This window comes from Hippopotamus amphibius, unplaced genomic scaffold (assembly GCF_030028045.1).
Source record: "Hippopotamus amphibius kiboko isolate mHipAmp2 unplaced genomic scaffold, mHipAmp2.hap2 H_1, whole genome shotgun sequence".
Lineage (NCBI taxonomy): Eukaryota > Metazoa > Chordata > Mammalia > Artiodactyla > Hippopotamidae > Hippopotamus > Hippopotamus amphibius.
This window is the reverse complement of record NW_026648280.1, coordinates 1,566,037-1,592,891: the sequence shown is the minus strand read 5'-3', so window position 1 is coordinate 1,592,891 and position 26,855 is coordinate 1,566,037. Positions and strand designations below refer to the sequence as shown.

At 41.8% G+C, this 26,855-nt stretch overlaps 1 protein-coding gene across 3 annotated transcripts; it reads left to right on the top strand.

Annotated features, from left to right (window-relative positions):
• The first annotated feature begins 9,859 nt into the window (after positions 1-9,859).
• Positions 9,860-25,089, top strand: LOC130843064 (zinc finger protein 17-like). 3 transcript variants are annotated; one of them, XM_057719730.1, is made up of 5 exons: positions 9,860-10,111; positions 10,784-10,861; positions 12,864-12,902; positions 14,619-14,745; positions 16,030-25,089. In XM_057719730.1, the coding sequence occupies exons 3-5, from the start codon at positions 12,870-12,872 to the stop codon at positions 17,358-17,360; spliced, it is 1,491 nt and encodes a 496-aa protein (XP_057575713.1). In that variant the 5' UTR covers positions 9,860-10,111; positions 10,784-10,861; positions 12,864-12,869; the 3' UTR covers positions 17,361-25,089. The 3 variants fall into 3 exon arrangements, with proteins under 3 accessions (XP_057575713.1, XP_057575712.1, XP_057575711.1); XM_057719729.1 differs by having other exon boundaries at positions 10,657-10,861; XM_057719728.1 differs by lacking the exon at positions 10,784-10,861.
• The last annotated feature ends 1,766 nt before the right edge of the window (positions 25,090-26,855 follow it).

Below are 26,855 nucleotides of genomic sequence, written 5' to 3'. Positions count from 1 at the left end.
TCTTCCACAGTTCTTTTTTTTTTTTTTTTAACAGGTTCTTTTAAAAGATGTTTAGCAAGGTGGAAGATAACTTGATCCATGTCACTTAGAGGCTTTTTAAAAATTTTTATTGAAGTATAATTGATTTACAGTGTTGTGTTAGTTTCAGGTGTACAGCAAAGTGATTCAGTTATACATATACACATACTCATTCTTTTTCAGATTATTTTCCCTTATAGGTTATTACAGAGTATTGAGTAGAGTTCCCTGTGCTATACAGTAGGTCCTTATTGGTTATCTATTTTATATATAGTGGTGTGTCTGTGTCAGTCTCAATCTCCCAATTTATCCCTCCTCTCACCCCCAACTCTCATTCTTTCTTGATTCTATTCTACATGGTTGTTTTTTTTTTTCCTTTTTTCTTTAATCATTCATTTATTCACTTAGATATTTGTTGGATGCCAGGATCAGTGTTCTGGGCACTTGAAAGTCATCACTGAACAAAACACGTTGAAAAAAGAAAAAATCTTGCCCTGCAGAGTTTACATAAGCAGTGTAATAAACAATAAAGTGTATGAAAAATTAGAAGGTCATAAGTGTTACTGAAGGGAAGAAATGGAGCAGGGTAAGTTAAATCATACACACCGATCTATGAGGGGATAAAGACAGGTCATAATTTTAAATCAAATCGTTAAAGTGGGGTCTCTTCGCAAAGCTGACATTTATGCAAAGACTTGGAGGAGAAGAAGGTGCTAGCTGTATGGGTATCTGGAGAAAGTTCTTCCCACATAGCGGGAATGTCCAGTTCAAGGGCTTTCTGGCTGGGACACAACCGAGAATATTTGAAGGACATCACGGAGGTGATGGAGCTGAATCAGTGATGACGAGAGGGAATAGATTAATTCAGAGAGGAATTTGGGGGTCCAGTCACAGTCAAACACTGTATAATGCTGTTAGGGTCTTGGCTTTGACAGAATGAAATGGGGAGACTTTGGAGGATTTGAAGCAGAGAAGTGGCTTGATCTGCCATGACTTTGAAGGGCCACACTGGCTAATGCATTGAACATGGTTTTTCAGAGGATTTCTTTGTTGTCTCTTGACAGTAAGGTGATCATCCTATATGGCTGTGGCCTTCTAAGGTGAGTCCTAGCTCTTTCCTGTCTCTGCTGTTTCAGCCTCTCTAATCCCATGGAGAGGACTGGACATTTCCACATTCCTCTCTGCAGCTTTCTAGTGGTTGGATTATGGCTAAAACCAGTAAAATAAAACACATCCCAGTTGAATTCAAGGTAAAGGAGAAGGATTCTTCTGTCTGATCTTATAAATGTCTGTGTGAAGTTTTTTGGGTTTTTTTGTTTTGTTTCATTTTTGTTTTTTGTGGGTTTTTTGGTTTTTTGTTTTTTTTTTTTTACACAAAATAAAGTGCCAGGGACTTTAACAGGTGAGTCCAAATGAATACACACAGGTGTCATGTTTGTGTGGATCTCACAGTTGCCACCGTGAACTTATTCTCTTGTACTGGCATGGGATACGAGTACATGAAATTTGTCCTGACATTTTTTTTCTTTTCCTTTGAGACTAGTTTTCAAGCTACACAAGATAATCAGTATTAACTCAGGTTAAAAAATGTGCTGTATAGAAAAATATAAAATGATCATTTTCCTTACCTGGGGGCCTTCTTTAGAACCTATTAAAAGGCTGCATACACACCTCGCATTTTCATAGTGAGCATGCACCTTTTTTGTGGGGCACATAGTATGACCACTTCTTGTTGAGCTTCTAAGAGTTCAGTAAGAACAGACTTGTTGTCAAGGGGGAGAAGGGGTGGGGGAGGCATGGATTGGGAGTTTGGAATTAGCAGATGTAAACTATTATATGTAGAATAGGTAAATAAGGTCCTATTGTGTAGCACAGGGAAAATATTCAATATCCTGTAATACACCATAAAGGAAAAAATACGTATATATAAGAGCTCTATTTCTGTTTGCTTTTGGGAGAGTGCATAGTTTTCTGTTCTTTGGGAAAGAGTTGACTCCTGAAGACCCTGCCCTCCTCCATCCTCTCTCTGGAGGGTGGAATGAATTATAGCTGTGGCTGTACTTGTGGATTCCGGAGAGTTGGAGAAACCCTGCTGCAAACATTTTGGTGCTCATCAAAGGGTGCTTCTTTCCATGCCTGGGACCTGGCCCCCAAGTTTGCCCCAACGCAGGAGTGATGTGTTTTCTATTGGATGAAGGAAATCCTAGAGTTTGTTCCCTCAACTCCCAGCTCTTTCCATACATTCATCCCTCAGGTGCTCAACTCAAGGACTTACTGTATACTTGCTGCTGTAATGGGCAGGCATCTTGTGAGACCTCCACCCTTCGTCTACAGAACCCCTCACTGTGTTGTGGGCACGCTGGGGAGGGAGGTGCTTGGGTGACAGAAATGGGCCCTGCCCCTGAGCTTCCTGTCTAGTGTAGGTGAGCAGCACTGAAATCTGAAAGAGAAGGGAGCTGAGCGCGTGACTGTGCTGGATTCTTCATCACCTTGAAGATTTTGTCTCCAAAATAGGGTTCTTTCCCATTCATGACAGCATTCAGGGTACTGAAGCTGAAGGGAGGTCAGTGAATTAGTAAAGTTATGATGAGTAGCAGAGTGGTACAAGTGGATAAAAAAGCTAATGTGACATTATTTATTGAGTGCTCACAGAAGTAATTTATTGTATATCTTATGTGGGTCTGACACTTTTCTCGGTATATGCGATGCACATGCACAAAACTTGAAATGGTTTTGCCCTCATAAAGCTTACATTCTGGTTGAGCAAAACAGTCAGTTAGCAGTGTTCCTAAGTTACTGTTACATAGTATGTTGGAAGGTGATGGGTCTGGAAAAGAGAAAAGAGCAGGACATGGGTAAAGAAAAACATGGGGCCAATGGTGACAGCAGCACTATTTACAACAGCCAGGACATGGAAGCCACCTAAATGTCCATCAGCAGAGGAATGGACAAAGAAGATCTGACACATGGATACAATGGAATATTACTCAGCCATAAAAAGGAACGAAATAATGCCATTTGCAGCAACATGGATGGACCCAGAGATTGTCATACTGAGTAAAGTAAATGAGACAGAGAAAGACAAATATCATATGATATCACTTATATGTGGAATCTAAGTAAAAGGGGGGTACAAATTAACTTATTTACAAAACAGAAGTAGAGTCACAGATGTAGAAAACACACTTATGGTTACCAGGGGGTGAGGGGGGAGGAGGGATAAATTGGGAGATTGGGATTGACATATATACATTACTATATATAAAATAAAGAACAGTAAGAACCTGCTGTATAGCACAGGGAACTCTATGCTCTGTAATAGCCTACGTGGGAAAAGAATCTTTAAAAAAAAAAAAAAAGAGTGGATATACAGTGGTATAACTGATTTACTTTGCTGTATACCTGGAACTAACACAACATTGTAAATCAACTATACTCCAGCAAAAATTAAAAACAAAAAACAAAAAACATGGGGGCAGGGACGAGTTACAACATTAATAGACTGTTCACATTAGGACTGAGATGGAAGATGATATTCTAGCATGTGTTTTTTTTGTTTTGTTTTGTTTTGTTTTTTATTGGATGAATTTTATTTTATTTTATTTTAATTTTTTATTTTTTGGGGGGTACACCAAGTTCAATCATCTGTTTTTATGCACATATCCCTGTATTCCCTCCCTTCCTTGACTCCCCCCTCCTCGAGTCCCCCCCACCCTCCCCGCCCCAGTCCTCTAAGGCATCTTCCATCCTCGAGTTGGACTCCCTTTGTTATACAACAACTTCCCACTGACTATCTATTTTACAGTTGGTAGTATATGTATGTCTGTGCTACTCTCTCGCTTCGTCTCAGTTTCCCCTTCACCCCCCGCCCCCTCCCATACCTCGGGTTCTCCAGTCCAATCTCTGTATCTGCGTCCTTGTTCTTGTCACTGAGTTCATCAGTACCATTTTTAGATTCCGTATATGTGAGTTAGCATACAATATTTGTCCTTCTCTTTCTGGCTTACTTCACTCTGTATGACAGATTGTAGTTCTATCCACCTCATTACATATAGCTCCATCTCATCCCTTTTTATAGCTGAGTAATATTCCATTGTGTATATATGCCACATCTTCTTTATCCATTCATTTGTTGATGGGCATTTAGGTTGCTTCCATGTCCTGGCTATTGTAAATAGTGCTGCAATAAACATTATGGTACAAGTTTCTTTTGGGATTATGGTTTTCTTTGGGTATATGCCCAGTAGTGGGATTACTGGATCATATGGTAGTTCTATTTGTAGTTTTTTAAGGAACTAGCATGTGTTTTAAGGAGGTAAGAGAAGACAGTTTATTTCTTCTTTCTAATGCACATGTATATGTTTTTTCTTGCCATACAGAATTAAATAGTCCATGTGGAATAATGTTGAATGACAGAGGAGATACCAATCATTTCTCTTTTACCCCTGATCTTGGGGGAAATATTTAATAACAGATCATATGTATGGCTAATGTTGTAGAATTTTTTTGTAGATGTTTAAGGAATCCATTCAAAAAAAAAAAAAACCCACCAAGAATGGGTAAAATAGCATCAAGTTATACATTATGCAACTTTTGAGTTGATTATATGATAGGTATTTTCTATGAGGTAGTAAAACATATTGATTTTTGTTTTTTTAAATTTTTCATATATTGGGTTGGCAAAATTCTTTCAGCTTTTTCTGTACACTTTTTGGTCAATCCAGTAGTTTCAAACTTATAGAAAATTTGCAAGAATTACACAGGATATTCTTGTATGAATTTTACTCATATTAAGCAAATGTTTGTTTTGCACTTTTTTTTTTTTTCCTGCCATGCCATGTAGCATGATGTGGGATCTTAGTTCCCCAACCAGGGATCAAACCCATGCCCCCTGCAGTGGAGGCTCGGAGTCTTAACCACTGGACCGCCAGGGAAGCCCCTGCACCTTTTTCTTTATCATTTTCTCTCTCCACATACATACATGTGTATTTCTGAGCAATTTGAGTTTATGCAAATACTTCACTGCATGTTTCCTAAAGCACATTTTATATTAGAGTATCATCATAATCAGGAAGTTCAATGTTGGTAAAATACCATTTTTTACTTTTTTTTTTTTTTGGCCACGCTGCCCAGCTTGCAGGATCTTAGTTCCCTGACCAGGGATGGAACTCATGCCCACTGCAGTGGAAGGTCGGAGTTCTAACCACTGGACCACTGGGGAATTCTAGTACTATTATTTAATCCACAGTCCATATTCCAATGTCATCATTCATCTCGATATTGTCCCTTGGTATTTTTCCTGGTCTGTGACCAAATCCAGAATTGTGTGTTGCATTTAGTTATCATTCCTCTCTACACTCCTTTAATGAAACAGTTCATCAGCCTTTCATTGAGTTCCTTGGACTTGACTGTTTGGACAAACACAGGTCATTTATTTTGTAAAATTTCCTTCTGCTTCTCTGATGTTTCCTAATGATTGTATTTCACCTCTGCATTATTTTACAGAGAAACCACAGAAGTGATATTTTATCTTTCACAGTACTTCCTATCAGGAGGCATGTGATGTCCATGCTTACCAATGTTGATATTAATTTTAGTCACTTCTTTAAGTTTGTGTAACTTTAAAAAATTACTATTTCAGTCAATATCAGCAGATATTTTGAAACTATATAAATGTACTGCTCCACATCTGTATTTCCCCCATAGTTGTAGCCACCATTGATGATTTTCAGACTCCATCAATTTCCCATCTTTATTAGCTGGCATTCTACTTTGGAAGTCAGCTTTCCCAATGAGTTGTCTGTTCATTTTTTAAAATTAATTTGTATCAGTAGATTCTTAAATATTTAAGTGAGTTAGAATCCAGCACTGTCTTGTTTTAAATCTCAAAAGTTCCCAGATTTCAGTCCTTAAGGAATTCCTTCATGCTGGCTGGTTTGTCCCATTTTGATGTCACATCACATTTTGTGCACTTAGCTCTGGTACGAAAGATATTACAGTCATCCTGCAAATTTCCTTTCCTGCCAGGAATCAGTTTTTTCTCCAAGGAGATTTTCTCTCTGGTAGAGAAAGGTATTGAGAAATCAAGAACTGGATGTTGGATGTGCTCGAAGACAAGGGTGAACTGCTGCTGCCATGCCTTCTTTGACAACTCTGCATTTAGGTTCACAGACACTACCCATGCCATGGCAAGATCCAAACCATTAACTAAAGCTCAGGAGGTGTTTTAAGCTTTTGTAATGTAAAGTTTATTTCAGGGGAATACACAAACATCCACTGTACAATTTGATGACTGATATGCATTTATCCATGAGAAAACTTCCCAATCTAGGTATAGAACAATTCTATGATGCAGAAAAATGCCCACTTGCCCAATTCTGTGAGTCTCTGAGTCACTCACTTTCCTGATTTTTTTCATTGTAGTTGTTTTGCCTATTCCTTCATTGGTATCTAAATTTAGCCTGTATCAGGGAATTCCCTCGTGGTCCAGTGGTTAGGACTCAGCACTTTCACTGCCAAGGACCTGGGTTCAATCCCTGGTCGAGAAATTAAGATCCCACAAGCTATACAAAATAGCAAAGAAATAATAATAATACTTTAGCCTGTACTAGTTTTATGAATACAAGTATTTTATTGGAAATGTTAAATGTATTTATCAGATTTTTAAAAATTAATTAACTTATTTATTTTATTGGCTGTGTTGGGTCTTCGTTGCTTTGCGCAGGCTTTCTCTACTTGTGGTGATTGGGGGCTACTCTTTGTCACGGTCCACAGGCTTCTCACTGCGGTGGCTTCTCTTGTTGAGGAGCACAGGCTCTTGGTGCACAGGCTTCAGTAGTTGTGGCTCGTGGGCTCTAGAGCACAGGCTCAGTAGTTATGGTGCCCGGGCTTAGGTTCTCCACGGCATGTGGGATCTTCCCAGACTAGGGATCAAACCTGTTTTCCCTAAATTGGCAGGCAGATTCTTAACCACTGTGCCGCCAGGACAGTGCTCTTATTTTTCTTACAAACACACTATCCATTAAAAATCCCAGGAATCTCTTTTTGTAGAAATTGATAAGCTGATTCTCCAATTATTATGTAATGCAAGGAAGCTAGAATAGACAAAACATTTTTTGAAAACAACAAATTAAAAAATCTGTTTTTTCTTATTTAAAAATTTACTATAAGGACTTCCCTGGTGGCACAGTGGTTAAGAATCCGCCTGCCAATGCAGGGCACACAGGTTCAATCCCTGCTCCAGGAAGATCCCACATGCCACGAAGCAACTAAGCCCGTGTGCCAAAAAAACAAACAAAAAAACAAATAAAGCCACAGTAAGGGACTACTACACACTCACTGGAATGACTAAAATTCAAGCACTGACAGTATCATGTTAATGTAGAGATGAAACAGCTACAACTCATATATTTCTTAAGGGAATATAAATTGATAAATAACTTTAGAAAATATTCTTGTAATGCTATATATATACACTTATATGACACGGTAATCTCACTTGTAGCTATATCCCTAAGAAAAATTAAATCTTATGACTCAGAAATGTTTCAGTGGAAATATTCACAGTAACAGTAGCTTTATTCATAAAAGCCAAAAAACAATATAATGTTTGTGATTTTACTTTTTTCCCCCATCATGTGTTAAAATATGTAAACTAGTCCAAGACACAGTGTCTCAGCTCAGACCCAAATCCGGGTGCTGAAACTTCTCTCGATTTCAGTTTCTTGTAAATATCTGGCTTTTTCATGAGTGGAAACCTAAGACCAGCTAATCAAAATATGCCTGCTTGGAGTGAAATGAGTCAGAAAGAGAAAAACAAATATCGTATATTAACACACATATGCGGAATATAGAAAAATGGCACAAGTCAATCGGTTTGCAAGGCAGAAATAGAGACCAAATGTAGAGAACAAACATATGGACACCAAGTGGGGAAGGGGGGGGGGATTAATTGGGAGATTGGGATTGCCATATATACATTACTAATAAGAATAAAATATCAAATTGTACACTTTAAAAAAATATATGCCTGCTTAGCTTGTTTTTCACAGTCTTGCTCCAAAACTTCCCTGTGCCCCATAAAAAGAAAGTTAACCCTGCTATGACCAATCAGTTATTGCCTAGTACGAATTCCTTGTTCTCAAGTATTTTTATCTACATAGTCTGTACATTCTGAATAGCTCTTTGGAGATTCTCTCTATTCTCTTGACTGGACTGCTTCCCAGTCATGAATCACTGCATAAAAGCAAACTATATCCCCAAATTAAAGTCTGTGAAATTTTCTTTTAACATATGTATCAAAAATTTCTTCATATTTGAATGGATTTATATGTTCAGAATTTTTAAAATTCAATTTTATATTCGATTCTTGAAATTTTTCTCTTGTTTATTTTTTTCATGCTTTTGGCAGGTAAAGCAATGCTCCTTAGAAACATCAGACATGTTTTCTATTTGATACACTGCTTTACGCAGTGCACATATCAATAGACATTATTTTTTGCATGAAGGGACAGAGGTTTAAAGTAATTGTGTAATACCAAACACTTCTGCAAAATAATTTTAATAGATACCCAATGACGGTTTCTGATATTTACTAATTTCTCTAGTATTACCAGCACTTGGTAATGTCAGACTTCCTTAATCCCATCAATCTGATTGGTTTCCTTTTCCTAATGGAAAATAAGATTTTTTTTAATGTTGTTTGCTTTTTGTAATTCTAATCTCAAGTGGCATACAAAAATTTTACCTTTTCAGATTTTAAATCTTTCGTTAATTTCCAGTACTCACTGAATTTATTATTTATATATTGTCTTTAAAAATTTATAGATACCTCAGTATCTTCTTGTGTTTCCTTGTCATTCCAATTTTTGTTTTTTTTTTAAAGAAAGTGTGCTATTATCATATAGTTTGTGCATATGCTGTGATAGTTTTTATATTTGCTCTGAGAATTCCTGCAAGGCAGAACATATAAATCTGTACAAATATGAATACCAAATTAATAATGTTGGGAAATTTGAAATAAAATGGAGTCACTTATGTCAAGGGATTTTAACCTGGAGCTGGGAGGCTATTAATTAGTGGAACTCCTGCACCTCCCCATCTTGTGAAACCATGAACTTTTGATCTGGGCCAACCTGCAAATATTTCAAGAACTCTGCAAGAACACCTGCAACTTGTCAGCAAATCTCTTTGCCTTTAAAAGCTCCTGACTTTTATTCCCTAGCCGGACACCTTTTTTGTTGCTACTTTAATGTGTGCCCCGAATGGCAGTTCTTTGATCCCAAGTAAATGTGTTGTGCTTGATTATTGTCTCTCAGGTTTATTTAGGTTGACAGTATCCACCATACAGTTCTGTTATCTAATTTCATATTTTTTAGCTAATAATTAAGATACTTATTGCACATAATTCCCTTTTTTATTCCAAAATCTTATTAACTTGATTTTCCCTGCTTGAAAATACTTCCAAAATTTTCATAAACAAAAACACGTAAGGACTCTGGCTACTCTGTTTTAACAACTGGAACGCTTTTTTCCCTAATTTTGAATAAACTTTTATGTTGAGAAATGAGAGTTAAATTAGAATTTTTGAAAGATTATACATGCAGGCTTCGATGGGTCTACTTTGATGTGTTTCTAAGTTGTTCTTCCCGCACGGACTTGGCCCATTAGCGCCGGGAGGTTGGGGGAGGGTTTCTTCCGCACCGCAATCGGTGGAGCGAGGGGAACCACATTACCCAGAAGACGCTCCGCGGACAGGCCTTGTTCTCCTCTCCAATGAAGGCCCCAAACTGAGGCTCTTCCGGGATTGTGAAGTAGGTGGGGCGGGACTTCCGGCGTCTTTCTGAGGAAGGTTATTTGGCGGCTTTTACTGCATCTGCGGGACCCAAGATTCTGGGTCACTGGGTGGAGTCGAGCTTAGAGAAACTGAAAAGAGCCCGAGGGGGCGCCGTCCACACGGCCCTGGAGGGAGCGGGTTGCGGAACCCGCTTCCGGGATTCTCGGCCGAGGTCTCCGCCGTTATCCCACGCGTCTCCTGACACCGCTGCGCCCGCAGGGTCCTATTGCAACCGACGCGCTACAGGACCCGGCCCAGGTGACTGTTCCGCCCCCCAGATCCTGACCCAAATCCTCAAGCCCCTAGTGAGGGTCTCCTACTCAGGGCACTGCGGTTCAGGCCCGTGTCTCCAGAACTTTCGGTGTGCGTGTGTGGTGGCCCCATTTCTGACAGGCTGTGTGGTGAAGTGCGGAGAGTGTTAAAGGCCGTGGGCCCAGCACGTGCAAATCCTGGAGATTCGCAGGAGCCAGAGCATGCGGGAAACCTCGGGTACCAGTCCCTTCTGCAGGGACAGGCATTTAAGGAGGAGTTAACAGTCTGGGTCAGCTGGGCCAACAGTCAGCGTTCTGGGAGCCATGGAGGGTTGTGAATAAATCAGGGCGACGATCTGAAGGCTGCTCAAGAGAGAGCAGACTGGGGAAGGGGTGATGAGGGTGGAGGCAGGGAGACCTGGGAAAGCCTAGTGCATTCTACTCCACAGAGTAAGGTGGTTTCTGGACCAGAATGGTGATTATGGAAATTGCTGACCTGAAACAAATAGGCTGCCCCCTATTTCTCCTGCAAAGATTTTTTTTTTAATCCAGGGATCATAAGGGAATTCCAAATGAGGTGTGCAGCCATGGCGAGCTATCACTTTTATAGAGATTAAAGAAGGAAGTTAGAAGGCCTGTAGCCACCAAAAAGTCCATGGCTTTTTTTTTTTTCCTGAAGAGTTGATGGGTTTTCATTGGCTGAGTCATTTCCAGGAAAGAAGAGTCTTCACCCTTTTGGATTCCATTATTGTCTCAGGTCAGTGAGAGCTCCCCCTTCTGATATGCCAGCTCTAATTGAGGTGTCTGTGTATTAATTTTTCACAAAGGAATATAAGTATTAGATTCCCAATAAACCTTAAAGATGATTGGTAGGATTTCCTGGTTCAGTGAACGTGGCTCTGAGCTAAAGACAGAGTAAAGGACAATAAAGGTTTTCTTTTGGCTGAGCATCTGGAAGACTTGAGACCAGCAACTGATGTGAGAAGTCAGAGTTGGGAGAGATTCAAAGTTGGATTCAGGACATGCTGTTTCTGAGATTCCAGGTTGAAGTAACATAGGAGCTGCTGGAATCTGTAGTCTGGGATTGAGGGAGGAGGTCGCTGGCTCAGTGATGTCCATGTGGTGACAGACTAAGTCCTGGACTCCGGCCAAGTCTGGGTCTCAAATTTAGGAGGGAAAGTCTTGTCACTTTTCTGTGAAAGGGGACCTGAGATGAAAGAAGAGAGAGCTGGGGCGGCAGGATAGGGCAGGGCAGGGCAGGGCAGAGTGGGTGGGATTTTCCAGGGCTTTCTGGGGAAGCAAGGGTATAAGGAGTAAGGAGCCTTGCCTGGTTTGGAGATGGAGAAGGAGATGTGAGGTTGTGTAGATTCACTGCTCTGAACACTTAGCCGATTGTGCACTCCTTTTTGAGCCAGCAAAAAGTGGGCCATGCTGACCAGTGAGTCAAGCCCAGGCCCAGCCAAGGGCACAGGTGCCTCAGGTCTCCCAGGAGACTACAAAGTTAAAAATAAATAGATTTAACAAGTTAATCTTGTGTAAGCAAGTAATAACTGCTTAAAATGACAATATATGTATATAATAATAATAAATGAAAACATATATGTAAATTTAGCTTTTGTCTTGGGCTCTTCATATAGAGCTCTGAACCCCTTGGAATTTCCTGGGAGTTAGGACTTTTCTTGTTATTCACAACCAGCCCCATTTGTCACACAGGAGTTTATTATGATGAGGTGACTGAGGGTGGGGCCCCTAGGTAGCCTCAGGATGGGACTGGTCACCAGAAGAACCAAGCAATTAGAAGTTTAAACCCCCCTCCACCCTGGGGCCTCCCAAGGATCAGAAGGAAACTAGAGATTAGGTATAAAAACTGCTGAAGAATGAAACTGAAGATTCCTTCAGATTGGTGAACACACTGAAATGATGGAAGTGCTGGAAGGGTGGCAGGTACTGAAAGAGCCTGGAAACCCCCTGCTGTCCTCCACCCCCACGCCCTCCAGACCTAGACATGTCTTCCATTGGGCTGTTCCTAAGTTGTATCCATTGTAATAAACCAGAAAAAGTAAGAAAACTGTTTTTCTAATTTTTGTGGGTCCTTAGCAAATTATCATAACTTAGAAAGGGTTCGTGGGAAACCCTGAATTTGTAGCCAAGTGGGACAGAAGTACCGTTAGCCTGGGGACCACAGATTGGAACTGGCCTTTCTAAAGAGGGCAGTCTTGTGGGACTGAGCCCTTAAACCTTTAAACCTCAGGTAGTGTCAGAATACGACTAAATGTAGGGCACCCAGTTGGTATCATAGAATCAGATCATTGGTGGTAGAAGAGACATCATATATTTGGTGTCAGATAGGGAATCACAGAAAACTCAAAGTATTGATTAAATGTCACATTTATACAGTGACTTGAAAGACATGTAAGAACTACCGAGTTTTTAAAAACATTTATACACGTTAATCCTGTGTTCTGTAATAGCTCAGTCTTAGCATCACACACACACTAATGCATTTGATGTCTATAGTAACATCATGAGATAGGCACCATAAATATTGCCGTTTTATACATAAAGACAGTGAGTCTTGGGGTGGTTGAGTCTTTGTTCAGAGCCATAGAGTTGTCAAGTTATAGCTCTGAAGACTGAGGATCTGAGGTCACAGATCAGCCTGAGATCACTCATCTCCAGGAAAAGGAAGGGAAGAAACAGCTTAGCCTTTACATCCTCACCGTGATCACGTTTGTCTTAGATTCTCCCTCTTTTAACAGGTTCCCATGGTAGCAGCAATGTCAGTGGTCCCTGGACAGGTAAGTGGAGGAAGCCCCAGTACTTACCTAGTTGTCATCCCTACCACAGTCCTGACACACAGATGTAGGAAAAAGTGTTGTCCTGGATTTTTGGTCCTTAGTTCTGTGCCCTGGGGTCACCTCAGGCACCAGATCCGTGAAGTTGTACTGAGGTGTCCCCATGTGTGCAGTGGAGAAGGTCAAGTGGTGAAGTGTCCTTGGGCACAGGACCCAGCCTGTCCATGTGCCTGGAGATGAGACTGAGTGGGGAGTGTTGAGGCAACTGCAGGACCCATGAGGTGGGCTGATAAAGCCTGAGGGAAGGAGTCATTCCTGGGATGGCAGCCTGAGGAGCTGGATGATGTTCTACTGTACAGGGCGAGAGAGTGTAGTCTGACATGACCACAGCATGTTTGCCGTTAGGTGCTGGTGGGGACGCCATGCCTGAGATGGGAAGTCAGAAGTAGGAGTAATGAACAGAAGGACTGTCCAGAGTTCCACGTGCTCATGCTGAGTCTGAGATATTGCAGAAGTGTCTCATGGGAGGTGTCAGCTGGGCAACTAGAAACACCTGGAGATCAGGGAAGGGGGTTTCAGGTTTGCCGATACTCCTAAGCAGGTGGTGGCGTGTGAACCATGTTGGACTCAAGACCCTCAGGTCATGTATTGGTGCCATGAAGGTTATAGGGTGGGGAGGTGTTCTCTGAGGACTGGTTCACCTCCCTGGGCACCTGAATGGGGTGGCTGTCATCACTAAGACAGATGAAGCAGTGCAGTGACCATGACTGTGGTGGGTGGCAGTGGCCTCAGGTGGAGGTTCTGGTGTTGGCATAGGATCCTTAGGGGCAGATAAGCTGTAGATTGAGAGGAAAGGCAGGAATGGAGGTCAGATGACAGTAACGTAAGACCTGGGGACTTTTATCCCCTTCACAGGCTCAGAATTTTGTGATAACTGTGGTTGAAGCCTGAAGCGTGTGAGATAGGATGAGAGACCAGCTGAGGGAGGTTGAGTGCAGCTGGGACAGGGTCTTGGGCTGTGGTGGGTGAGGGGCTGGGCTTGGAATGAGAAGAGCAGAGAGAGGAAGCAGTGAGTGGTGTGGGGTCAGCAGGTGCAACACTGAGGAGGAAGAGGGCTCCGGGCATCCAACTGCCACACAAGGTCTGGGTGCAGACGTGGGAATGGGGAGCAGGGCCAGGTAGCAGGATGGAAAGCAGTGCTGGGTCCTGCAGAGGCCTGGGGAAGCACCATGTGCTGGTGCTGTTTGCCTGGTTGCCGCGTGCTGGGTGGCACATGGGGAACACAGTGAGATGCTGAAGGCCTGGGGCGGAGGGGGTGGGGGTGGGGGAGGGGTGGGGGTCATGGTCAGGCCTGTGAGGGAGCTGTAACCCTTCAGGGCTGGGCGATGGAGAAGGAGGGAGTGTGAGGATGGACTCAGCGCCCTCATCCCCAGGGTTTACTCACGAGGCTGAGCACATGGGTCATTGTGTCTGGTGTGATCCATGTGACCCCAGGAGAGCTGACTCAGAACAGTGGCCCGGGGTCTGTTTGGCAGCCCCAGAGCGTCTGGGAGACTACCTGTCTTCCTCTCTGTTGTAACTGAATGACGTAATGCTAGCAGTTCCTGTGGCATCAGGACCTGGTGACTCCTCTGAGCTGCGTCACTGGGGTGGGTGGCCATGACCCGGGGGTCCTGGTGACAGAGGCTGCTGTGAACTCATCTGTCCCCCTCACGACAGGGCCATGTGATCTTTGAGGATGTGGCTGTGTCCTTCTCCCAGGAGGAGTGGGGGCTCCTTAACGATGCTCAGAGACTCCTGTACTGTGACGTGATGCTGGAGAACCTGTCACTCGTAGCCTCCCTGGGTAAGGACCCATGTTCCCACCGTCGCCCTGCACTGGACTCTGCCCTTCTCTCTGCATGGCTCCCTCCTTCCTTCCCAGCCTGGACCTTGGACACTGCTTACTTCCTGATTCCCCAGCCTTTGAGCTGCATTTCCCCACCCTGTGTGTGGTCAGCCCTGTACCATGTGCCCTGAAGCCTTCCACAGAAGGCTTTGGTCTCAGAGGCTTGACGCCTACCTGACTGATGCTACTTAGCTTTGCCACCGCTTGGTGTGTTGACTGTTCAGCTGTGTGGAAGGTCTCTGTCAGGGTTCTGCCTCATCCTTTTCTGTGCATTGCCTGTCACAGGAGTTACTGACACTTACATGGTCAGCATCTGTGGTCAACACTAGATTATTTTTTCAAGACTCTCCTCAAGCATTTCTACTAATAAATATTTTTCTTGAAATCTGTTATTGTTTAGTTCACTGTGGGCCAGTGTCTTTCTCATAACTGCCCTATTTCCCCTTAGGTCGTTGATCTGGTAGACTTCATAGTCACCCAGCCTGAGCTGAGGGGTGGAGGCAGCCCTGCGTGCCTGACAAGGTGGACAGCTCTCTAGTCCTAGGAAGAAGGTTAATTGGATCCTGGTCCTGATGAGTAGGGGCTGTAGGAAGGCATTATATCACCAGTGAGTCCTAATCCTACAGGGAAATGTTCTTCTCCGTGCCTGTTTTAGTCTTAAACTCATCATGGCTGTGCCTCATTTTATTGTTCTTCCCCGTTTTGACACTTTGCCTCCTTTTCGTATCTACCATGTGTTCTTACTCATGGCTGTTTTCTGCCTCAGCATCATCCACATTTCTCCTTCCCTCTCTCTCCCTGCAATGTTGTCCTGCAGTCTGTCCTTAATGTATCATGGAGGTGCAAGTACTATATAGTTCTTTGACTCTGGGTAGTCAGATGTGAATGGTGTGAATGCATTTTCCTGGAGTGGGACACACATTCTACACAGTACACTTGTCACCACCAAAAAATCCTGCTGAACACCATTGGCCAGGGAGTGGGTTGTTCCAGGCCTCTACTGCTACACAGCAGCATATGCTGGCATCCTGTTTTCTTGCTGTTTATGAGATCTCCCCCTATTCTGTGACTATCAGAGGTCTGGTACTCACAACAGCCCCTTCTGCCACCTGTCTTCCTCCCTCGTTTTGAATACTACACCATGGACTTATTCTCTGATGTGTCATACAAAAAGCTGTAATGGGTTCCTGTCCCACAAAAGTCTCCATACACTTTATCAGTATTTTTTTGTTTTCCTTTCAGGTTGTTGGCACGGAGTAGAAGCTGGGGAAGCCATTTCTGAACAATGTGTTTCCGTAGAACAAGTAACAGAAGACAGGAGTCCAAAGCCAGAGCCATGTATCCTGAAGACTCTGACTTCCAGTACAAGTACCCTGGTAGAGAAAGATGTTTCGTACCTGGCTGAGATTATGTTCACATGCAGAGAGGTTGAGAAGGATTTCCTAGGCAGCCTGGGCTTTCCCCAGCACCAGCCCTCCCACAATAGAGAGCATACACGTAGAAGCAGACAGAGCAGGGAGTTCTCTCACCCTGGGCAAGGGCATTACGAGTGCAGCGAATGTGGCAAAGCCTTCAGTAAGAAGTATAAATTCACGGAGCACCTGAGAGTTCACACTGGAGAAAAACCTTATGAGTGTAGTGACTGCAGGAAGTTCTTTAGACACAGCTCCAGTCTTATTCACCATAGGAAGGTTCACACAGGAGAAAGGCCTCATGAGTGCTCTAATTGTGGGAAAGTCTTTGCCCACAAATATAAACTTGTTGAGCACCAGAGAATCCACACTGGAAAAAGACCCTATGAGTGTAATGAATGTGGGAAAACCTTCCTTCGCAAGGATTCACTTGTTCAGCATCAAAAAATCCACACTGGAGAATATCCTCATAAGTGCGGTGAATGTGGGAAGCGCTTCCTTTACAAAAATAACCTTCTTGTACACCAGAGGATCCACACTGGAGAAAGGCCTTATGGGTGTAGCAAATGTGGAAAGTCCTTCGTCTTCAAGAAAAGGCTTCTTTATCACCAGCGAATCCACACTGGAGAAAAGCCTTATATGTGCAGTGAATGTGGGAAAGCCTATATCTACAAAGGAAGTCTTATTGTCCATAAGAGAATTCATACTTTAGAAAAGGCTTATGGGTGTAACAAATGTGGGAAAATCTTTACAAGCAGCTTTGCCCTGAATAGACATGAGAATGTTCACATTGCACGAAGGCGTTATGAGTGCAGCGTATGTGGGAAAACTCTCAAAGGCAAAGTTAAATTTGATGAGCACCAGAGAATCCACACTGGAGAAAGACCCTATAAGTGTAATGAATGTGAGAAAGCCTTCATGCGCAAGTATACACTTGTTCAGCACCAAAAAGTCCACACTGGAATAAAGCCTTTTAAATGCAGTGAATGTGGGAAGCCCTTCACTTACAAAACAAGTCTTGTTGTCCACCAGAGAATCCACACTGGAGAAAGGCCTTATATGTGCAATGAATGTGGAGAAGTCTTTGTCTACAGAAGAAGTCTTGTTGTCCATCAGAGAATCCACACTAGAGAAAAGCCTTATGAGTGTAGTTCTTTGTAGGCAGCTCCAAGCACATAAAAAACAAAGTTCACACTGGGGAAATGCCTTTTGGACTTACGCTTTCCTTCACTTGAGTTAATATCTAGCAGCACAATTCCTGTGTCATAGAGTAGGTAGATGTATACCCTATAATGGGGCCAGTCAGTGTTTTCTATAATGGTAGTATCTTATCTTTTTATAGTCTCATGAGAAGCACCAGAACCTGAGTTCCTGTTCTTTACATTCTTATCATCACTTGGTATGTTCAGGGTTTCTAATTTCAGTGATGTCATAGGTGTATCTAGTGATCTTAATTAGCATTTCCCTATTGACACAATGTGAGTGGTTTTCCATGTGTTAATTTCCAACTCTTTCTTTTTTTATAATTTTTATTGGAGTATAGTTAATTTACAATATTGTGTTGCAGGTGTACAGCAAAGTGAATCAGACAACCGTATTTCTTTTCTGAAATTTTTGTTCATATAATTTGTTATCTTAATTATTGAGTTTTGATGTTTCTTCATGGATTAAGGTCCTCTAATGGAAATATTTACGAATATTCTCCCAGACCTGGTCTGCTCATTTTAGTTGCTTTTCCAGAGAAAGACTGTTTTTTTGTGGGTTTTTCTGTTGTTGTTTTGGCCGTACTGTGTCATACAGGATCTTAATTTCCCTACCAGGGATGGAATTCATGCCTCCTGCAGTGGAAGCTCAGAGTCCTAACCACTGGATCACCAGGGAATTCCTCAGTATGAAGCTTTGAATCCACTTTTCAATTTGTACATCACAAAAAATCCTACTAGAATTTTGTTTAGGATTGCATTTAATCTTCAATTTAGAGAGAAATACTGTGCCCCAATGTATAAACTTGATAGATCTTTTATTTAGATCTTAACTTTTCTTAGCAGTGTTTTTTAGTTTTCTGCTTGTAGGTCTTAAACATCTCCAGGTAGTTTCTACATCTGATGATATTGTGAAAGGGAGTTTTTAAAAAAAAACTTCAATTTGTGAATTGTTCATACCTATTTCACTTAGAGATAAAAAACTAAGGATAGAAGTGATCTTTCTTTCTTTTTTTCTTTTTTTTTTCTTTTTTTTTTTTTTTGAGTGGCTTATGGGATCTTAGTTCCCCAACCAGGCATTGAACCCAGGCCATGGCAGCAAAAGCTCAGAATCCTAACTGCTAGGCCATCATGGAACTCCCTAGTAGTGATCCTTCTTAACTTTATAAATAATATTTACAAAGGGCAATTAGAAATACTGTACGTTTGAACCATTATTAAAATAGTCCCATTAGAATAAAAGGAGGACAGCGGCTCATTGTCCTCTTATTCAGTATCATCCTGGAGTTCCAATTTCATTCAATAAGGGGGGAAAAAGGCAAAATAATATGTAGCAATTGGAAAGGAAGAAATTAACCACCTAAAATATGTCCTCAGTTTTTATCTTCACTATATGTCCAAATACAGACACTCAGTTTAGTGTCTGGATTCATCGTAAACTATTTTTTCATCACACATTTTCTGCCCTTCTTACTTCCTTAAGGATCCATCGCCTTCTTTTATCCTAAAGCAACTTAATATTTGAACTGCTTATTGTATGTTTCTATCAAATACAGAGTAAGTTCCAGTAAGGAAATACGTATTTACATGTTGTGTGCTGATATATTCCATATTCCTAGAAACATGTCTGAAACACCTATGGTACATAGCTATGTCTTGAAATACATAACAAAATGACAATGCACATTTAACATTCATTTGCACAGCTGTGGGTATACTTTCTAACCTTACACTGCCTTTTCCTTCAATTTCACTACACTTAATGCTCTGAGTTATGGGAAGAAATACTTTGCAGAAAGCCTTTTCATCAACTAAAAAGTCCCAATAGTTGTTTTATTGGCTTCCTTCTCTTATTAGATCTCAAGGTTTGTGTTTTGTTTTTTGTTTTTTTATTTTTTTGGCTGCGTAGCATGTGGGATTCCCTGACCATGGATTGAACTTGCTCTCCTTGCAGTGCAAGTGTGGAATGTTAACCCCTGGACCACCAGGGAAGCCCTGATATCTGTTTCATTAAGCACTTTTAATAGCTCTTGATAGTTACACAGTCCCAAATGTTTTTCAGAGTTTCTCTCCTTTCCCTATACAGACATTGTCAGTATACTTACAGTTGATGTGGCAATCACTTCCAAGGAGCAGGTGACATCATGGGGTTCTAAACATTTATCTCAGGCTTATATGTCCCCATTGCAGACTCACAGATGCTGCCATGGCAGTCCTTGTTCTGGGAACAAGTGCACATTTGGTAAGCATCTCTTCTTTTCAGGTATCTGATTCTTAGAAAACATTTACCTCAGGAAACCTAAGATTAACTGCTCTTAAATTTCACTTCCTAAGTTTAGGACAATAAAAGAGGAAAAACCTTAGATAGGTTATATCTATAGATACACAGATATAGACAGATAAGAACAAAGCCATGAAAACAGGAAAAGCATTTGCTGAGGAAACCAGAGGCCTGTTGACCCTCATCAATGTGCATCAGGAGTGCCTGACACCTCCCCTCACCCCTCAGTTGTATTGTTTTGAAACTTGTCTCACTGGCTTCTCAGTAAATACACTGACCATAAACAGGGTTCACTGTAGAGGCTTCAGGATTAGGTAGGTTGTGAGTAATAAGATGAAGAAGATGAGCTCCTGCTCTGAGTAGACGCTTAGTGTCTGTGGTACCTGTTGATCAGGGGCATGTTGTGTCATGGAGACTTTAATGATGTGTCTCTAAATTTTTATCCTTGGTGGAAGGCTGTTCATTGCCTCTCAAGTACCTGGATGTTCTCTTTATCATAGTAATCAACACTCTCTACCCTCCTAGGGCCTCAGCTTCCGTTCCTCACCTGTTAAAATAAATGCATTCTTCTATCATCTATCTGTATCATCTTCCTATATATCTATCATCTATCTATCTCTATCATCTTTGCCTTACTGTGATTTCACATCAATGACATGTCCCATTTATAATTTTTTTAAAAAGATTTCTTTTGATGTGGAACATATTTGAAGTCTTTATTGAATTTGTTACAATATTTCTTCTGTTTTTATGTTTTGTTTTAGCCACAAGGCATGTGGGATCTTAGCTCCCTGACCAGGGATCAAACCCGTACCCCCTGCACTGGAAGGCAAAGTCTTAACCACTGGACCACCAGGGAAGTCCCCTATTTATAATTTTTTTAAAGAGAAAAAGTTTGGACCAGACACCGTCTTAGAAGAACTGCATCACTCTACACTAAGTGAGAACGTGGTATTTAAATTAGACCCTTCCTGTGTCTCCACAAAACCTCTATCATCAGGGGAAGTTATCAGTCATTGTCTGTGACTCACTGGAAGTCATTAAGAGTCAGTTGATTCCTAACCTCAGCAATGTCATGGTTCTCAGACTCTCAGGTTTATGCAAACTTCCAAATTCCCACAGTAAATTCTGTTGACACACGTTTTTGTTATTTAACATCACCTTGTGATTCCTCTCAATATTGCTGCCTATTTCCTGTGTCCCTTAGTTTGCTTCATTTTCTGGTTCTGTAATCTAGTTCTGTTATACTTGTGGAATTTTTTACTTCAAGATTTACGACTAACGTACCAGGACATAGTCAAATTTTAGAAATTTTATATAATATCTAGAATATTTATATCAAAGACATTTACCTATATATTATAACCTGGTAGGGTTTATCACTACTCATTTGGCAATGCTTCCCATGTAATTTAACATACCAAATAATCTTAATTAGCTCTGAGATTCTTCAGGGGCCCTCTAGAAGTCAAAAGAACTTGAATTAGAATTTTTTTTTTGGCACACGGGCTTAGTTGCTCCGCGGCATGTGGGATCTTCCTGGAGCTGGGATTGAACCCGTGACCTCTGCATTGGCAGGCGGATTCTTAACCACTGCGCCACCTAGGAAGCCCTTGAATTAGAAATCGATCCTTGGGAATTTTGTCAAAAACATCAAAAAGGTTTTAAAACACTTGACTAAGTAGTATAAGTCACTGTGAAACGTTTAATTATTCACTTTTCCAAAGTGACAATAAAATATTTCAAAGGCAAATACAGGAAGTTATAATGGATTACTTATAAGATAAAGAAGCTTTATAATCTGCTATCAATAGCTGATCTAGATATCTGATATCTAGATATATGTATTTTTTAAGTCTTTATTGAATTTGTTAGAATATTGCTTCTGCTTTTTTTGTTTTGGTTGTTTGGCCATGAGGCATATGGGATCTTAGCTCCCCAACCAGGGATCAAACCCACACCCACTGCTTTGGAAGGCAAAGTCTTAACCACTGGACTGCCAGGGAAGTCCCAATAGCTGAGCAGTATTCTAAGAAACGTTTGTCCTCAACAGAGAGAAAACCAAATTCAGGTCTTTGCACCATCTTAATATTAAAATTCACTTACTTGGTTAAATTTATTCTATTCTTAGTCCTGACCACACACAAGTCCCCTCTCCCTTCAGGTTTTCTTTTCCACAAACATTCTATAACTTCCTCTTTTACCTTCAGAGTTTCTTAACTAAGTGCATTTGCATTCCTTTTACCTTCATTTTTCTTGCATACAAAGATGTATTATGGATTTTTTCCTGGGGGATTTTCTTTTTTGGTATTGTCTTTGTCTGGTTTTGATATCAAGGTGACGGTGACTTTGGGAGGGTTCCCTCCTCTTCACTCTTTTGGAAGAGTTTGAGAAGTATCAATATAAGTTCTTTGTGTGTTTGGTAGAATTCTCCCATGAAACCATCTGGTCCTGTACTTCTGTTTGCAGGGAATTTTTTTTTTTCCCTACAGATTCTACTTCACTTCTAGTGATTGATCTGTTCAAATTATCTTTCTTCTTGTCATTTTTGGCAGGCTGCATGTTTCTAGAAACTTGTCCATTTCTTCTAGGTTGTCCAGTTTGTTGGTATGTGAATGTTTGTAATATTTTCTTTCCCCCCCACTGTGGTATCAGTTGTTATTTGTCCTCTGATTTCTTTTTTTTTTTTAAGATTTATTTTATTTATTTTATTTTTGGCTGTGTTGGGTCTTCATTGCTGCACTAGGGCTTTCTCTAGTTGTGGTGAGCAGGGGCTACTCTTTGCTTTGGTGTGCCGATTTCTTATTGGGGCAGCTTCTCTTGTTGCAGAGCACAGGCTCTAGGCTTGGGGGCTTCAGTAGTTGTGGCTCATAGGCTCAGTAGTTGTGGCTCATGGGCTCTAGAGTGCAGGTTCAGTAGTTGAGGTGCACGAGCTTAGTTGCTCCATGGCACGTGGGATTTTCCCAGCCCAGGAATTGAACCTGTGTCCCCTGCATTGGCAGGCAGATTCTTAACCACTGCACCACCAGGGAAGCCCTGATATCTTCTTTTGTTTATTTGGGTCATCTCTCTTTTCTTCTTGGTGAGTCTGACTAGACATTTTCAATTTTGTTTATCCTTTCAAAAAGCCATCTCATGGTCTTATGGATCTTTTCTCTTTTTTTCTTTATTTCTTTATTTCTTTTCCTTTTCTTTCTTTCTTTCTTTCTTTCTTTTTTTTTTTTTTTTTTGTTGCTAGTTTGTTTTCTCTGTTTTATTTATTTTCTCTCATATTTATAATTTCATTCCTTCTGCTGAATTTGGATTTTTCTTGTTCTACTTTTTCTAATTCTTTTAGGTGTTAGGTTGTTTTATTGTTTGTTTGGTTTTTTTGAGATTCTGTTTGTTTGTTGAGGTAGGCCTGTATCTCTATGAACTTCCCTCTTAGGACTGCTTTTGCTGCATCTCATAGATTTTGTAAGGCTGTGTTTTCATTGTCACTTGTCTCAAGGATTTTCTGATTTCCCTTTTTATTTCATCATTGACCCATTGTTTTTTTAGTAGCATGTTGTTTAGTCTCCACGTAGTCACTTTTTTTTTCCTCTTTTTTCTTTCTGTGATTGATTTCTAATTCTATAACATTGTGGTCAAAAAAGATGCTTTAAATACTTTCTTAAATTTGTTAAGGCTTGTTTTGTGTCCTAGTATGTGGTGTATCCTAGAGAGTGTTCCATGTGCACTTGAAAAATATGTATATTCTCATTCTTTGGAATTAAAAAAAAAAAAATCCCAGGAAATAAAAGTCCAGGACTGAATGGCTTCACAAGGGAATTCTACCAAACATAGAAGAGCTAATATAAGTCCTTTTCAAACTATTCTAAGAAATTGAAGAGAATGGAATACTCCCAAATTTATTCTACATTGCCATCATTGCCCTGATACCAAAACCAGAAAAAGACAGTATATAAGAAGAAAATTACAGGCAGGGACCAGAAAAAAACTGGTTCTGGGTGTTGTTTGAGGCTGAAATCTTTTTAGTACGTGGTTTGGCTGCATGACCTGTGGTTTTATTCTTTTGTCTGAAAAATTACTCAGTATCTTGTTAGAAACAGGATAGGGCCAGTTTTAGTCTGATTCTGCAGTTACACATTTAAGGCAGGTTTCCTGGCCTTCACTCATATTCTTATGGAAAAGAAACTTGATATGACTGACATACTTCACATGATTAATATTTTAGGTTTTGACCAAATGTGTTCTGCCTAAGCTTGGGTTTTGCAGAAGCAGAACCTGACATAGGGTTCGCCAACATATGGTTTATTTAGGGAAAATTATCAGGAGAAGTTTAATAACAGAGTACAAGGCAAGGAAAAGAACCTAAGGAAGGGTGTGGGCTCAACTGGAATTTGCCTCAGCCTGATCCTTTTGAGAGATCTGGAATGTAAATGGTACCGCACATTTGTCCCACCTTGAGACAAAGGAGCATCCTTTTGTATCTCCAGGTCAGAGAGTCCTTAAATATTTCCCAGATACACTGCTTTCTGTGTTTACTTTTTCTAAAACATTGGACTTACCTGTAACTGCAGGAATCCATATATGAGACATTTTACTTTGTTATTTCTGAACATTTTCTTCTGTTGGGGAGTCTGGATTGCATAGTTATGATCATTCTAAAAAAGTCCATTGAAGAATAAAACTTCTCACTTTTTTTACAATAAACAAATAAACAAACCAACAAACAGAGCCCTACATTGAAATGCCTACAGTCTGCTTCACTTCGATGTTTGATTGATTCTAAAACAAGAGAGGGACTTTCCTGATGTCACAGTGGTTAAGAATCTGCCTGCCAATGAAAGGGACATGGGTTCGATTCCTGGGCTAGCAAGATCCCACATGCCATGGAGCAACTAAGCCCATGCGCCACAACTACTGAGCCTGTGCTCTAGAGTCCTCGAGCTGCAAGTGAGCCCTCGAGCCACAACTACTGAAGCCTGCATGCCTAGAGCCCGTGCTCCACAAGAGAAGCCACCGCAATGAGAAGCCCATGCACCAAAACAAAGAGTAACCCCTGCTTGCCACAACTAGAGACAGCCCTCCCACAGCAGTGAAGACCCAACACAGCCAATAAATAAATTTATTTTAAAAAGTAAAAAAATTAAAAGACTACTATTTCCTCATAACCTCTTCCATCTACCCCACCTCCACCACTCTTCTCATCTCAGTTAATGACAAATCCATCTTCCAGCTTGGACAAAAACCTTGAATCATCTTGATTATTGTAGTGTGAGGCTGATTAGGAGTTGAAGCCACATTATGATCTGAGGACATGGAGCTATGTAACCACAGTCATATGCAGATCCCCAGTAATAAAGATATTATGTAATGAAAACGTGGCATCTTCTAAGTGAACTTTTATTGAATAAAGGTTAATGCATCGAATGAAGTAATTGTGCATAATCTTGCTAGTAAACTCCCTGAAGCTGGTGGGGAGTCACTTGCCTTTCACAAATGTTTTTCAGAGATAATTTCAGATCCTTTGGAAAATGTTATTCTATTTGACTAAACAGGTTGAAATAAAGAAAACCAGAACGTTTAGAGTTTAAGTGGCCAGTTTCTACACACTTCTACCACTGCAGGGAATATCGTAGCAGGAAATGAAATTTGGTAGTATCTCTCTTTTTCAAATAGATCTCAGGTGTCACACTACAAAAAGAAGTGAACATGCCTTGGAATATGGAGTAAGAAATACTATCTTGATGTAACAGCTGGGTTGGATACAAATACAATCAGTGAGAGGCAGAGCCATCTTCTGAGGGAAAAGCAGACAGCATCATGGCCACGTGATTCAAGGCTGCCTAATAATGTCTGCCTTTTCCCCTCTATGAAGTCTTACCTGTCGTCCCTCAGCAGTGTTGGACTCACAGCATGACTCCCAAGCTTCAGTCTCCCTCTAACTGAAGAGCAGCAAGATAATATCTATCAGGTCGAATCTTTGAGTGGACTCACTTTATATCTTCATGATATCATGGTCTAGTGTGTCCCTTGGGGATTTTATCCTTTGGGCACATGAAATAACACAGATAACCATTTTTCTTAGCTGCATAATACACAACCCAAAAATGAGGTGGTGGCCATTTAAGAAGCGGATGGGCCTTGCCCCGCCCCCAGAGCCCGCGAACTTTGTTTCCCAGAGGCCCTCACGGGGGCACCTCTGAACCTTGGACAATTCCCTGAAAGGCGCCCATTGAGGACCAGGTGGTGCCGCAGGAGCCATATTACCCAGGAGGCTCTGCGGCCTGAGGCTCCGGGCCAATGACTGTGCCGGCCTGAGATCCCGCGTTGGGCGAGACTTTCGCCGGCGTCCTCGTGGCGGTTGTGTCGGCTGCGCCTGCGTCAGTTCTCCGGTTGTCCGCAGCTTCCGAGCAGCAGGCCGACTCGAGCCCGGGAGCAGAGCGTCTCGGGAAGAGGCTTCCTCCCCGCCCTGCGCCCAGGCAAGGCTGAGGGTGGACGAGAGGCAGGGGAGGGGCGTCAGCTGAGCCCTTGGGACCCTCCCTGGTCTCCTTCGCTTCAAGGCCCGGGTTCCTGCGCAGGGTCCCATGGCGGCGGCTGAGGCACAGACGGACCCGGCCCTGGTGAGTAGAAGGCCTCTCAGACCCTTTGGACCTCCAGCCGCGTCTTCCTGCCGCCCCCATTCAGAGGAAAGTTGTTCTGGGTCTCTTCACGTCTCCTAACTCTGCCTTTGAGCCTGGGGGCCGTGGAGGCCGGTCAGTCAGTCCCAGCCTAGTGTCCTGAATCCAGGCCAGGGTTGACGTGGAAGAGTTCCCAGCTCAGTTAATCGATGTTCGGTGCAGAGGTGTCCCAGGCATGCGCACCACCAGGTGAAAATGCTGGGAGGTGAGGCTGAGCTGGGTGGAATTGCGAATCTCCATTTTCCCTTTGGGAACAGAGTAGCGAAACAAAAGTCAGGTCTGGAATGGCAGGCTGAGGAAAGGGGTCTCGTTTGGGGTTGGTGAAACCAAGGACGATTTGTAGGCAAGGAGGGAAGGGATCTGATCCAGGTTTTATAGGTTTCCTCTGGCTGTCGAGTGGGGAGCAGACTTGACTGTGAGCGGAGCCAGCAGCCAGGGAGGGGGCTCCCCCACACAGACGTGGCGCTCTCTGTTCCTCATAGTGTCTTCAGCCACCTTTCCAGCCCAA